This window comes from Aedes albopictus, chromosome 2 (assembly GCF_035046485.1).
Source record: "Aedes albopictus strain Foshan chromosome 2, AalbF5, whole genome shotgun sequence".
Classification (NCBI taxonomy): domain Eukaryota; kingdom Metazoa; phylum Arthropoda; class Insecta; order Diptera; family Culicidae; genus Aedes; species Aedes albopictus.
Genome location: NC_085137.1, coordinates 317,258,370 through 317,274,195, shown reverse-complemented (window position 1 = coordinate 317,274,195; position 15,826 = coordinate 317,258,370). Strand labels below are relative to the sequence as shown.

At 38.6% G+C, this 15,826-nt stretch overlaps 2 protein-coding genes across 5 annotated transcripts in view; one reads left to right on the top strand and one right to left on the bottom strand.

The window, feature by feature from the left end:
- Positions 1-2,422, top strand: part of LOC109412510 (uncharacterized) — a 61,094-nt gene extending 58,672 nt beyond the window's left edge. The window contains exon 3 of the mRNA XM_062852332.1: positions 261-2,422. Within this exon, the coding sequence (XP_062708316.1) occupies positions 261-1,619 (1,359 nt within the window). The 3' untranslated portion in view covers positions 1,620-2,422. The remainder of the gene's footprint in view (positions 1-260) is intronic.
- A 4,153-nt stretch (positions 2,423-6,575) lies between these two features.
- The window catches only part of LOC109420816 (uncharacterized), an 89,142-nt gene continuing 79,891 nt past the window's right edge, over positions 6,576-15,826 (bottom strand). For all 4 annotated transcript variants that reach the window (XM_062852337.1, XM_062852338.1, XM_062852339.1 and 1 more), the window contains 3 exons: positions 12,248-12,322; positions 7,230-7,483; positions 6,576-7,164 (listed from right to left, as the gene is read on the bottom strand). In XM_062852337.1, the coding sequence (XP_062708321.1) occupies positions 6,975-7,164; positions 7,230-7,483; positions 12,248-12,322 (519 nt within the window). In that variant the 3' untranslated portion in view covers positions 6,576-6,974. The remainder of the gene's footprint in view (positions 7,165-7,229; positions 7,484-12,247; positions 12,323-15,826) is intronic.

Sequence of the window (15,826 nt, the reverse complement as noted above, 5' to 3'; positions counted from 1 at the left end):
AAATTGTACTTTACTCGAACTTGAAAAACAGAATTGCATTTTGAACACCGAATATATCTAGCCATTAATCAACTACCTAACTGAATTAAATTCTTAGTTAAACTGAATTAAACTCTTAGTTTGTGATTAAACCTAGGATTTAAACTTTTGAACAATGAGTTTTTAGCAAAATATAATTATTTATGATTTACAATCCCGTGTCCTTTCAAAGTCAACTATTATATGTAGCTTTTCTTTTTTTTTCTTTTCTCAACATTTAGATTTTTCACCGATGCCAGGACCGAGCCCGTTTCAGTTTCATTTGTGCTGAGAAGACCGTTTTCAGCCAAATGTATCAAACCTGCGTGCACGAAGGACAACTAGGGTTCCCATGTGAAGACTCGGGCATGTTCTTCCCCGATGCGGAAGAATCTTCAACCTCAAATTCCGAAACAGAATCGTCCAACGAAGGCGACAGTGCAAACAACGAAGAGCAGCCTGCTGCCGAACCAAATTCGGCCGCCGTTATGATGCCAGCTCAGGTCTTACTGCCACCAGAAGAGGAATCTATGATGGATGATGCCAGTAATGAGGAGAAAGTCATAGGTTCAGTGGTTTCCATGCCCATCAGTGATAACTACGTGAACATGTTTGACCACCAGCAAATCAACGACGATAAGTTTGACCCCGTGGAAGAAGATGAAACCGAGAACACTGCCCAGGAAATGCTAGACGAGCAAACAGATGCTCAAGCTTCGGAATCTGTTCAACATGAAGTAATTGACAACACTCAGGAAGTAGAAGTCAATGATGAAAGCAACGAGGTCAGTGCCATTTCTTCAAATATGGAAGAAGTTCCAGTTAAAGTCCACGAAGCAAATGATGATGAGGGTGTTTCTAACTCGGTGGTAAATGATAGCAATGAACAAGAAGAACCTGTAGCTGTCTTGTCAGAAGTGGTGCAACCAACAATTCAACTGCAGCTTCATAATGATGTACAAGAAATTGAAGAATCGGAGCCTGTGGTACAGGACGTTCAAGAAGAAGTACACCATGTTCAACCGGAAGTATCAGACGAGCAGAATACGCAATCGGTAGACTCTATCATTAGCAATACCGTGAACGATGAAAATGATTCTAATTCAGTTCAAAACGAATCATCAGACACACAAATGGTAAATGAGCCAGTTCTCGAAGCTGAGCCACAAACATTCGAGATTAGTGAAGTACCTTCACCTAATGCGGAGAACATTGTCACTGACAATGAACTGAACCATGATGAGCAGGAAGAAAGTGAACAAATGATTAGTGATCCAATCGTTGCAGAGAACCTCGCTACGGCTGACGACGAAGCCGTTGTTGTTGAAAACGTAGCTGACTCGGAAGCTTCGCCAGTTCAGAACGAGTTGGTTTTGCAAGCCGATGAGCCAACCCCCGTGGAAGATCAAAATCAGACTGTGATGAACGAAGTTCACCCATTGACTGCCACTCTTGCCGAAAATATCCCGCTACCATCTAACTCTGCCGACTTGCCGGAGTTTATCGTTTCGACTGTAGCCGACCTCAGGAGGGGTGTTGTACCACCAGCGCTGAGGAGGCGAAAAACCTTCCTATTCAAGGCGGATGCTGTTCCTTCGTGAGAAAATCGATCTAAGGGGGTAAAATGGTGACGGCGGATGGTTCCTTCTCGCTGGGCGCAACGAAAAACCGTCCACGCTCTGGTAGCACACGTTGACGTTGCTGTAGGTTTAAGTAAATTAATTTATTTGCGAGTTTGAAGGAAGAAAACGAGAAAATAAAGTCTGGTTTTATGTGAGAGGGAGTTCAATTTTATGAATCCGAAAGCCTAACGGCTATCTGGCCTTGACAAAGCATCAATCGACAGTGGATAAAATAGCATAAGGCATTTATGAGGTGTGTTCTTGGGTGTGTTAAAAATATGCAGATTTGGATTACGGTCACACGGGGAAGATCGGGAGAAAAGAACTTCACGTCTTTCACTGGTTTAAGGCAGGACGGGAAGGTGGTTGAATCGTCTGCCATTGCTCTGTTGTTAGTAAGATACAAAACCCAACTTCTACTTCATATTCTTGACTAGAAATTTGATCGTTCATTTGCTCACTTGCGGTGCACAATCGACTAAAGCTTCAGCTACGTCAGTGCAGTGGAAATTGGAATTTGCATCTTCAAAATCGTGAGGCAAATTGTTAGAATGAGAAGGAAGATTTGAAAAATTACACGTCGTCCCGTGCGGCCTTAACTAAGGGTTACCAGCGTGTATTCACGACTGGACGGGTCAGAGACATGGGCATAACTGATTGTTTCTGTAATAGATTCCGAGATCCATTGAACTGGCCAGAATCCCTTTGTATAGAATGAGAGCAAATCTGCTATCAGACATTCAAGAAATGGTTTCATGGACTGTGTGTGGTTTAACCCTTTATAAGGCAGTTGCAACTATATTGCCACCTACTGTTTGTATTTCTTTCTGTTTTATAACAATGAATTAACTACATCAGCTGTTTTCCTACTCACCGCATCGACCAATGTGCACATTGGTGACCACTATTAAGCCTACCAAATATTTTTTCGGGAAAAGCTTTGTATTTCAAGTAATTCAAGTTTAGATGCATTTCGCCATACACAATTAAATTGATTTACTCCTGCTGATCAACTGTGGCCTAGGGGCAAGACACTGTGCGAACGAGAGTAACTCTGAGAAATTCTGAGTAACTCTTTTTATCAATGATCGACGAAATATGTCGAAAAACACCCCTAAAACTGCAAGAAAAGCGGGATATCGGGCAATATTGTTTTGTTTTTGCGATAGTATCAGGCAATACTCAAGTAAAACGGGAGCAATCCGGAGAAATTCTGAGCAACTCTGTGAAGGAAAATGTACTCTCCAGCACAGTGTCATGCCCCAAGATTGTGGCTGCGCGCAAAGCGGGTAGTTCATTTATTCCGAACTTTTTTTTTGTTTACGCAAAATTGGGATTACTAACGCCTGGTATTTTTTGGTACTAAACAAAGCTTTAAAAACCCTTTGCGCCACCCCTAAGTATCAACCGAAATTGCTCATTTTTGTACAGCACACTTATTTTGACTAGTAGATCACTTTCCACTTGGGAAATCATATCCCGGAGAGATTTTTTTTAAATTAGCCCCAGCCTACCCCGGTAAGGTAGCCTGCTGAAACCTTCAAACACCCAGAAAAGCAATTCCTTGGCCTTTTAAAGGGTTAAAAATCTACCCACAAAAACTCATTTTTTCTCTTTCTTGCCTTTGCGGTACTTCCGTTGGAGATGATTTCGAGAAGCAGGAAAAGGTACATAAATACTCTCTTGGTAAGCGCCATAACTTGTCCTCGTTTTCTTTAGAGGATTGAGTCCTGGTTTAGTACTACGGTACAGGGTTCGTAATTTTCGTTTCAGCGATACGAAATAAGCTATTCTCACGGCGGCAGGAGAGCTTATTTTCACTATTTTGCTTGAGAAACACTTTTCCCCTTCAGCACTTCTTTCGAGAGCAGCGATTCATGATAACTGAAAATCGCTTCAACCTGTGGATAATTCAAGGGGCGAATCACTCTTTGAATGTGCATTGAATTTGCATCTAATGTATGGAAATGCATTTTTTTTAATTTTCTATCAACTTAGCATTGATGTATATGTGAATGTCAAATTGCAGCTCTGTACTGAAGAAAACCATTATGAATTGTTTCATGTTGGTTGTGTTCAAAAGGTAACTGTATTAAAATAGACAGGAACCGTGTAATTGTAAGTTATGCATATTAAATTAACTATAATTAATTAACTGTTAAATATTATTAAATATTTATTGCAGGAACAGCTCTGGAATCGACTGGAAATGGCAGTTGGGCTAGTCACTAGTGAAATACATACTTGACTTCAAGGGTCTAACCGTCTAACTGCGACCAGCTGGTTGGGGGAGCAATTATTTTCAACCGATTTTAATCCAGAATATGTGAAGTACCTTAAATATATATATAGTTTTTGTATTACTTCGAGATTAAAAAAGTCAAGTGAAATTTAAAATGGTTCAACTATAGTTGTTTTATTGGCGTTTATATAAAATAATGAAATCAATGTCGAGTGTGCAGGCCGAAGTACATGGTACTTCGTACATATGCGTAGTACAAACGAACAGACAATACTGACAAAAACTGTTAAGTATCATCACTGCAAACTTGAAGCTCACTACAATTTCTCGGTTGTTTTCTCTCAATTCGCTGAATGCTAAAACTACGCTCTAAACATTAAAAAAAATCAGGGAGTAGCAGGGCTTAGGAGACTCAACCGTATGCATGTATTGCGTACAGAGCGAAAAATAAACCCTGAAATAAACTAAAATACAGTTGTGGATTTTATCTTTGACACCTGCAAAATATAAAACAATGTTGGGGTCGAAATAGTTTGTTATTGGGCACTGATAATGACAATTGTCAAGTATTGAAGCTAGCCATGGGTTGCTTGATTCACTGAATGAATGAATGCATAAAAATGCATTAAAATGCAACAGATGTTTTTCATACATCAGATGATCCAAAAGTGATCCGCCCCTTGGGATAATTACTTTTCGTTCTGTTAAATTTTCACTCACCCAATTCTCACGAAAATCTGTTCCAAAGCAGATTAACAAAAATTGTGCCCTCGACGGGATTCGAACCTGGAACATTACTAAAAACAACCGCGACACGCGCTCTCTATCCACACCACCGCGCCAACCACACAGAGGGAGAAGAAAATTTACTGCATAAAACCAATCGTCGTCGACGTCATAGGAGTCAAGGAAAGACAACATGATCGGCCGACGAAGGGTAAACGAAATTCTCGCCGCTTTGAGAGCGAGTGTAAACATATTTTCACTCTTCTCCTTGTGTGGGAGATTTCTCAAGCCAGATTTTCGCTGAAAATTGGCGTGAGGGAGAATTATATTTTCGTGAGAATGAGCGAAAATTCCGAACGCTGGGTATTACATATATGTAGAATCCTTGGGGCAAGACACTGTGCTGGAGAGTACATTTTCCTTCACAGAGTTGCTCAGAATTTCTCCGGATTGCTCCCGTTTTACTTGAGTATTGCCTGATACTATCGCAAAAACAAAACAATATTGCCCGATATCCCGCTTTTCTTGCAGTTTTAGGGGTGTTTTTAGACATATTTCGTCGATCATTGATAAAAAGAGTTACTCAGAATTTCTCAGAGTTACTCTCGTTCGCACAGCTCTCTAAAATAAAAGCTCTCATTTGTGAGTAACGCCCATGCCGCACAAGGACTGTGTTGGAAACACATTTTTTTTAAATTGCTCGTACGCTCACATTTTTGCAAAATATCAATATTTTTCGGTATTTGAAGGTGGTTTATAAACCCAGTGAGGTTGCCATGTCGAAATTATTGCAAAATACATCCACATGTGAGCGTACGAGCAATTTGAAAAAAATGTGTGTTTCCAACACAGTCATGTGCGGCATGGATATTTACTAAAAATGTGCAGGCCGAACACATTTTTGAGCGTAGCCGTTTTTGCGTGAGTGTCTTGCGAATCCTCGTTGAACTCAAGCTCTTGCAGGGGGAGACAACTTAACTGGTTGTTTTGCAGTCCACCATGGTTCAAGCACGATTCAGGAGACCGTATCTTGGACCGTGTAAAATAAGGAATCCCACTTGTTGGCCATCATACACTACACTACACCTCGCACTACACATCCTCATGCGCGTTTAGCGGCTGAAAACCCCAAAAAAGTCGCTGAAACCCGCAAAAGTTTTGCAGGTTTTACCGGGTTTTTACGACTTTTTTCGACTTTTTTATGGGTTTTTCGACTTGGCAAAACTAGTGTCGCTCCCCCCGTGCGCGTTAATAAATAGATGTTTGAAAACTGCAGCATGTTTACGTTTGATGTTCGATAACTGCAACAACAAACAAAACTGCAAAATTGTTGCACTTAGCGGATTGGCAGCTAAAAACCATTGCAGTTAAAGCGTTTGCATCGAGCAAACGTTTACTGTATCCCAAAAAAAAAAACAAACCTGAACCTGACTTTTTTAGGATGTTCTGTTTTTGGGTTGTGAAAAATTGTGTCGTCTCCCTGGTGGTTTTTGATAATCCTACGCCGAGTCCCACGCGAAAAAAAAATACGCTAGGCAGTCCTGGGAATGAACTTTTTGATAGAATAGGGCTGTCCCACTAACATTATGTATACAAGCGAAAAACACAAATATACGCAAAAGTTTTGTCGTTCATTTTAGTTAAGGATATGCCGACTTTTTGAGAGATATACCGACTTTTTTGGGTTGTGAAAACTTGTGTCATGTCTCCTACACAAATACGTTCTTGTTTTTCAAAAATGAAAAAGAGTATCAGAGACGGCGGTTAGGCATCAGTAATTTCACCAATTTTTTCATCAATTTGTGATATTTTAATGCTTTTGAGTTGAGTTATGACCAACCAGCAAACACCCATACAATAAGATATATAAGGCCAATATGATCATATAGGAAATCTCGCCTAATTATAAACGTATCCGACTGAATATATTCTATAGGGAGGTTTCGGAAGAAATAAACAATAAAATCTTATATCACATGGTACTCAAACATGTTGGTGCAAATGTCACACATCCGATTTATCAATACAAAGTTCTTTAAGTTTGTTTCTGCATTTGTTCCTTATTTAAAATATAACTTCTCTTCATACTGCAATATTCTAACAAACATATGTAGCATCTTATTTTTCCTTAAATCTATATTTGCTGCATAAAGGTTACTCTTGATTTTGGTATTTGTATCCTGTGGACCTTCGCTGAGGTCTTTTTGTTCAGCTTAGGAGGTATTATGATAACTTTAATGCGTAAATAGTATAAAATCGACTAGTCGCAACACTTAATTCTGTTTTCAATCTGGAACTGATTTCACATTCGTTCAACGAAGATTGTGATAACCAAAGATTAAAACATTGGAACGAATCTTGTGAAATCACGCTTCCGTTTCCTGCTCGGTGATGTCCTGCTGGATTTCTTCCGGAGTTCGCAGGTCGATGGCAAACTTTTTCCGCAGGGGTTTTCCATTGGAGTCACCCATGTTGTGTTCCTCAGCTTCCTTCACCCGTTTGGAATAATCCTGGAAGGATGCCGCCAGGGCAAACGTCAAACGGCGGGCCATTGCTCTAAAAGTAAAGAATTTTAGCATCACATACATACATATCAAATATGAAATTAGAACTAATCCTACCGACTGTCACACACGAAGGCGTGCACCTCGAAAGGATTCTCGTCCTTGAGGTTGTAGTTTTCCTTGACCACGATCATCGCAAATACCCTGGTATAGACGAGATCCTGCACGCCGTAGGATATGGTATCGATGGTGAAATTGGTCAGCAAACTCTGCTTGGAGGTAATGGTTTCCATGCGGACACCATCGAGGGACACCGTTAGATTACAGTACGGAAGGATTTTGTTCGGCGGAAGAGCTTTGGCTGCGCTGACCTGTGGGAAAAATTCGTATCATATGGATCGTAGGATTAGTTTTTTTTATGTACGCGTAATATGTGTAATTCTACACACTAAACGCTTTCAGCAATATTTTGCTGAATTTTGCCGAGCTGAAGGGTCCAGCAAATTTTTTTGCTGAACTTTCAGCAAAGTTTGCTGAATTTCAGCAAAACGTTACTGGTGATCAGCAGAGTTTACTGAACAATTCAGCAAAATTTTGCTGAATTTCAGCAAAATTTTTGCTGAAGCCTTCAGCTCGGCAAAATTCAGCAAAATTTTGCTGAAACCCTCAATCGATTTTTGGTGTGTACACTACTTTGTAAAAAGTTTGTATTCACGTTAAATTAGAAAATGTAACCGAATTCTTATTCATAAAATATGTTTCGTTTTCCACTAAACACTAAGTTGAAGTGAGGACGTAAAGAAGAAGAAGATAGCAATCACTAGGGGCAAAAAATTGTGCAAACGAAACGAAAAAAGTTTAGGCTTACCTTGAAACTTACAATTTACCAATTGTTAGACCAATAGACTTGAAAAGTTACTTATGATTTGAAAGATTTATCGAGATGTGTCCCTGAACAGTGATAACATTCGATAACCGAAACATCTACTGTACTCAAATTTAAAACGAAAACTTAAAAACAATATGTCTTAAGTGATTTTGTATTTGATTTTACAGAGTAGAACTAGGAGCAAGTCAGATCTAACGAGATCAAACCTGTGTTCGATGTGTTATTAGAATTCTTCACAGTTCCTCAGAATTTCTCCCGTTTATGCTATTTGGAACCAATGTCAAACCTTGGGGCATGACACTGTGCTGGAGAGTACATTGTCCTTCACAGAGTTGCTCAGAATTTCTCCGGATTGCTCCCGTTTTACTTGAGTATTGCCTGATACTATCGCAAAAACAAAACAATATTGCCCGATATCCCGCTTTTCTTGCAGTTTTAGGGGTGTTTTTCGACATATTTCGTCGATCATTGATAAAAAGAGTTACTCAGAATTTCTCAGAGTTACTCTCGTTCGCACAGTGTCTTGCCCCTAGTGTCAAACTGCAAAGTGTTGTGTTTGCTGAATTAAAATTGCAGTTTTAGGGATGTCTTTCGACAAATTTCGTGAGTCATTATGTAACTTACTAGACTTTATTTGATTATTAACTTACAAAATACACCAGTTGTAAGAATTTGAAAAAATTATTCAGCATAATCAAATTTAGTTTCTTCAATAAATTTCCGATTGATAGTTTTGGCCATTTTAATATATTTTTTTACAAAATGTGAAACTGACGTGTAAAAATTTTGTTTACGGAACTTGAAACAGGCCCACTCAGTACATGTTTGAAAAATATTTGTTTAGAATCATAAGCATTGTACCTGATTTTATCCAAAAAAAATAGTGGGAAGGTGATCAACCCAAGTAACCAAAAGTTCTGCTTCCCATGACAAAATGCACTTTCAAGTTCCGCGAAGTTCAGATAAAGTTCCAAACGGAACTTTCTGGCTGCTTAAGAGGCTAACGATGAGCCTTGCTGGAATTTCAATCACAAGTTCCGGCAAGGCTCATTGTTAGCCTCTTAAGCAGCCAGAAAGTTCCATTCGGAACTTTATCTGAACTTCGCTGAACTTTAAAGCTGCTTAAGATGCTACTCGGAACTTTGTCGGAACTTTGAAGTTCATAGAAGTTCAGTTCAGTAGCAATGTGTTTCAATGAAGTTTAAATTTATTTCTTTTACAGAAAACAACTGTTTAGGCATACACGAATAAAAGACAAATATGAATTTATTAAATCAATGCATACTTAGCTTGAACCAAAAAAAAAATCCCGCCCATTGGATTCGAACCAATAGTCGCTGCGTGAGAACCCTACGCTCTACCACAGTACTACAGTTGCGATTGAGTGAACAGCAGCTAAAGTCTGACTTGAATCGATTTTCTGTCGGCAGCTAGTTTTGCACATTTGTACAGTAGTGAAGTTAGCTTGACATTGTCAAGTATTGCTGTTGGGAATCGACTGTAATCTTGACTCTATAGATTAACGGCTACGCAGTCTTAGGGTTCAAAAAACGAGTTTTATTATTCACCCGACGTTTCGACACGGGGATAGTGTCTTCCTCAGGGGGAAAATAAATATTAACGTTTTTGGTCAAATGTTTTGTCTAACTTTAACTGTCTCGTTTTGTGTCGTTTTTGGTACATGCTTACACTTCGAAATCACTTAAACAGTTCAACGGTTTTTTGGCATTTTAAACGCACAGTAACTTTTTACCGATCCCGAAATCACTCGGCGGACTCGCGGACCGGCCTTCGATGGTCAAAGTGGACTGGAACAACGGCAGCTGCAGACACTGAGGGGGTTCACACGCGTTCACTGGGGTTTTCGGATGCGCACTAGACTTTCGTCGTACTCGGGTGGTAGGTTTAGCAAGACTGATCTTTATTTCGAGATGGGGTATCATATTTATAGGGTAGAGTACTGTGGTATTAGTGATTTAGGTTAACAATATAGAATTAGCTAGTATATAGAAAATATTGTCAAGTATCTTTAGCAGCCCAGCGGTAAGACGCCAGGCTATCACGCAGGAGGATCCAGTTCAAATCTACATAGCAGCGACATGTGTGAAAATATAATTATCAGTATTGCGGATTTTGCCCCGTAATAGACTCACACGCGGAAAATTTTGTCCCACCAAAATATTCTCCCACCGCTTTTCCCATAGATTGGGTTTTGTCACTGCTAACGAAAACAACATTGAACGCAAGCTCTCGGTTGGTGCAATGAATACATGGTTCGTTCAGCTGCTAACTGCCATGCAAACTGACGTGTGAGTATTTAGTTTTTATCTTCGAAGATTTGCTCGAAAGTCTATCAACGAATAAAAAATGCAATAGCAATTTCCAGACATGAATCACAAACCACCATCAGGGTTGTGATTCTGGAAAACACATTTTTGTTTCTGCATGAATTTTGTCAAAGTTCTGTCAGAAGCTGCTTAGAAGGCTATCCAGCGCGCTTATTTGAACTTTCAAGTTCCAAAATAACTTAAACCACGGTGTGTCTGGTATAAGAAATTTATTACAAAAAAATAGGCATCGCTAATTTTTACGTTACGTGAAAGTTGACGCTACTAGCTTTCATTCAAGCCCAACATCGAAATATTCCATCGGGGGAACTTTTTCATACAAAAATTGGGTATGTTTGTTAAGTAGAAATAGGGATTAATTTGGAACCGTTCATTTTGTATGGGGAAAAACAGTATTCTGAAAAAGTTGTTCGAGATCCCTCGGTGGATTTTTTTGAGGGACCGTGCAAATGAAAGCTGGAAGTCTCTATTTTTGAATAGCGAAAAATTTGGCGATGCCCAATTTTTTGTTATAAACCTTTCCCATACACACGCCGTGAAACATGAAGCTGCTCAGAAGGCTGATGAGCAACCTCGAACGAGCTGCTTAGCTTATAAAGTACCCTTTTATCTGAACTTTTGGTTACTTGTGATGTGTCTTTGTCGATTAAAAATTCGATCAGTTGGATTCGCTTATTATAGCGAAAACAGTTGAAATTGAGCAAAGTTGATACATACAGCAGGATCCTTACAAAACAGGCTTTCTGTTCCATCATTAAAAGTTTGCAAAATATCTGCCATATTGCTATTCTCAATTTAGTTGAAAGTCGGAGTTTTCGACTAGCGAAGTTTTTCTCCAAATCCGTGCGTCGAACCTAACTTCGAAAGTGGTGCGCTGTATATATACTATAGTAAACCTGGTCCGCTATACAGCGCACCACTTTCGAAGTTAGGTCCGACGCACGGATTTGGAGAACAATCTAACTTCGCTAGTCGAAAATTCCGGGTTTCAACTGCACGGAGAATACAATGACTAAAATAAACTCTGGAACTCGATTTGAATAGGTCGTATGTGCTTTTGTCGATATAATATTCGATCAGTTGGATTCGCTTCTTATAGTGGAAACTGTTGAAATTTAACAAAATCAATACATACAACCGATTCCTTACAAAACAGGCTTTCCGTTTTAACATTAAAAGCCATCGAAATATCATCCATATTTCTACTATTACTAAAATAAACTGATCGAATTTTATATCGATGAAAGCACATACGACCTATTCAAATCGAGCTCCAGAACTGTATTTTTCTATGCGGGATGTTACTTTCGCCCTTATTTAAACTCAATCTAGAATGTTTACGTGCGTGTTTTTTTACAAGTGTTTTAGCAATGGACTTATCCACCGATGAACCGAATTCATCGCGGTCCGAGAATTTTGACACTAGAGCGGGGTCTGTTCCAATCAGAATCGTCCAATTCTGATTGGAAACGGCCCCGCTCTAGTGTCAAAATTCTCTAATCGCGATGAATTCGGTTCATCGGTGGATAAGTCCATAGACGAGTGCATCGTCGAACTGAATTCATCGCGGTCCGAGAATTTTGACACTAGAGCGGGGCCGCTTCCAATCAGAAGTGAACGATTTCCAATCAGAATTGAACAATTCTGATTGGGAATGGCCCCGCTCTAGTGTCAAAATTCTCGGACCGCGATGAATTCAGTTCATCGGTGCACTCGTCTATTACTACGATTTCGACATCCCTATAAATGAACTTTCCATTCAAAAGTTCATTTTTAGGGATGTCTGTAACACATCACTGATGATGAACGGTAGGATTCCCGAGTAAAAAAACATCATTAGCTTTAACAGTAGAATTTTCAACCAAACTATAGGATAATCTACTGTCACAAATACTTACTAGATGATCGACGGGTCGCCTCGTGTGCTTGATTCCCCACAAACCACGTGCGTACTGGCTGCCCAGATATTTGACCTGCGAAAAACCGATAATGAGAGAAAAAAAAAAACAAAATTAACGAAACGAAAGCAAAAGTTTCAACATCGGCCGGCAGGGGCGTTGATGAATCGGGCCTTGCCATCATTATCATCATCTTCATCAGACTGTGATGCACCTTCCATCAACTGGATAAGAAGATCAAAGAGCAAATATGAAATACATAGAAACAAAAACAGATGCGAGACAAAAAAGAAAATCCACCCGTCGCTGATGATAATCTCATTAACAGTTTCATAACAGACGAGCGCGGAAAATGGCCTTGATGATCGAAAATGTTTGGGAGTTCATGCTCGACTTTCCATTCTGTTACGTATATGAGATGCATTCCACATGAGATCGTTGATCGCGGTTATCGATCGAGTGCATATGGGATTGGGATCTTCTTATCTCAATAATCCCGCTAAAAATAACACAAATTTTCAGGAACATTTTTTTGCGACATCATTTAAGCAAATAATTAGGATACCTACTAGAGTGGGTCAACGTTGTATGGAGAAACTTTAAATTTGATCGTATCGATCAATATTAGCGTCCAAAACAACTGTGCAAAATTTGGGTGCGATTGGTACTTTTCCGCATTTCACTCATAAGTTGAATTCTTTTGCCTAATACCATGTAACTAATGACGTTAAAATATTGCCTAGGATATGCTGAAAAACTTTGCCGAAGACCGCAAATTGATCCGATGCTTGTGAAAAAAGTTATTCGCCTGGTAACTAAAGCCAAAAATTTAGATTTTATTATTGATGTTATTCCTTAACATGTTAAATGTTAAGCACCATCTGTACGTTATAACTTTTTTCACAAGTGTCGGATCACTTTGCGGTCTTCGGCAAAGTTTTTCAGCATATCCTAGGCTATACTTCAACGTTATTAGTTAGATTATTTTAGACGAAAAATTTCAATTTATGAGAAAAATGCAAAAAAGCATGTTTTCCCATACTAAATTCCACACAAATTTCAATCGCAATGCGGAATACGGGGAAGCAACCAATCGATCCCAAATTTTGCACAGTTGTTTTGGACGCTAAAAGGAATCGAAAAAGCTTTGTTCCAAACAATCGACTTTGTTGACCCAGTCTAATATCTACTTTATCTTTCGATATGTGTCACAATGAATAAATAAAACAATGCGGAAAGGAAGGTATATAATAAGAATTCGCAGATTAGCCGAACATCGAAAGAAAGCCCAGGAAATGTTTAACTGGGCTAAACGTACTCAACAGTGGGGCCTGTAGTTTATCTAGATCAGTTATAGCAAATAATACTGCCTTAAACAATACAGTAGACGTTCGGTCGGTGCAAACGGATTAACTGCAATGCTTTTTAACAGTAAGTTCGAAAAGTGCAACAAATTTGCAGTTATCGCACCGCTATCCGTCAAAACGGTGCGCCAAGTTAGACCAAACGAACAATCGAATGAATTTTTCGTTCATTTAACGTCAATTGATGGGATGTTGGCGCCCATCTGACGTTGCAGTTATCGAATTTTGTTCGCTAACTGAAACGTAAACATGTTGCAGTTATCGAACGTCTACTGTAATTGATTGACAAACAATAGAATGTCATTATGCTATAGAATAATAATAGCAGTCAGGTTGCTCAGTACGTGCTGACTTTCGTTCGATCTTTTTCCTGATCGACCGTCGACCAGTGCAGACGCACAAGAAGAAATCTTAGAATAATAAATTAACTAGCGCTTAAACCTTAAACCTTAAACCTTAAACATGTGCTTAAACAATTAAAGTCTATCACGTGTGTATTTTTCCGAATACTTCCTCCCAACATTTCAGGGCCCATATAAGGAATTCCTTTCAAAAAACTAGAAGATCAAGTAGGATAAACTGGAGGCATACATGTGAATACATTGAAAACACTTCAAAAATCACCATGCCGCAAAAAGAATACAAAGAAAATGAAATCATGGAATAAAAAATTCTGCAAAGGAAACGTTTGAGTTGATGATAAGTTATAGTTATACAGTTATAGAGTTTGGAAAGAACTATCAGAACAAAATATATTGTAGTACAAGATAAAGATTGTCGCTAGTGTAACCATTCTTCCGACGAATCCCGACGAGGGGTGATTCATTAATTCGCAATATTTGTGGCAAATCGAATATGTTTTATGTTCCCACACATAACTTTTATTTATGAAGCCCTATTGCAAAAAATTATGTACTTTCACACATAAAAGGTATACGGATATTATCTTCAGTGTACCATACAAACTTCAAATCGTTTTTCAAATACAGTGTATCAAACAATTGTCCGTACAGCAATTTTTTCGTCAAAATACAGTATGCGGCAGGAAAAAATGCGAATGTGTTTTTCAACTTTAAACCTCATTTTCGTCCATTTGACATTAATCAATCTTTGTTTCAACGTTCCATGATCTATAATAGGCTAGTTTTCTGAAAAGGTAATTAAAAAAATTCCCATTTTGGTCACTAACCTTTACAGGGCGGCGCCTGAAGATGAAGACAACCAGAATTTTTAAACCGCAGAAAATCGCACAGGTCGCTAAATTTCGCCTCTGATAAAACAAAATTTTTGATTTTCTCTACAATATCATCAAATATATGTACTTATTTCATCTGGTATGTGAAACTACATGGCTCTGGATCAGTGTGGTCTGGTTGTTCATCGAATTTGAGCTAATTTTGTTACTGTTATAGTCATTTTGTTTAATGACCATTGGGCGCGCAGTTTATTGATATCCGCTTATTAAGCCTACATTATCACATGTTAAACATCAAATATGTTCATTTTTATTTTTCAGTGCTAGAATATAGACATTGACTGATACACTGTCATGAAAAAATAGTCATATATATCCCATATTTAGCGTGTAATAGTGCCTTGAACTTTTCGCATTTTTTCCTGCCGCACCCTGTAATGTTTCATTCAAATGTTCATAACTTTTTCACACAACAATCAAAAACGCTATAACTTTGACCAATCATAAACAAAATTTTGAATCCATTGGTAAAATTTTGAGCGAGCTCGAACACGTTTTCTGAAAGTTATAGAACTTTTAATAAAACTTGTCAGATTTTTGACCAAATTTTTGATCTTCACCCGACAAACGAGAGAAGGCATATGCAGCTTTGTTTGAGGTTTTATATCCACTACAAAAATATGAAAAACCTCTATATTTTCAGAGAATTCGACAATGATTTTTCATGAGGGCCTAACTGACATGATCGATTTCTCTTCGTCGACTCTCTCTTACGCAAATAACTTGATCAAAACAAACAAAATCATTATCCTTTTTGTTTCTATAGCAACATGTACAGTAGACGTTCGATAACTGCAACATGTTTACGTTTCAGTTAGCGAATAAAATTCGATAACTGCAACGTCAGATGGGCGTCAACATCCCATCAATTGACGTTAAATGAACGAAAAATTCATTCGATTGATCATTTGGGCTAACTTGGCGCACCGTTTTGACGGATAGCGGTGCGATAACTGCAAA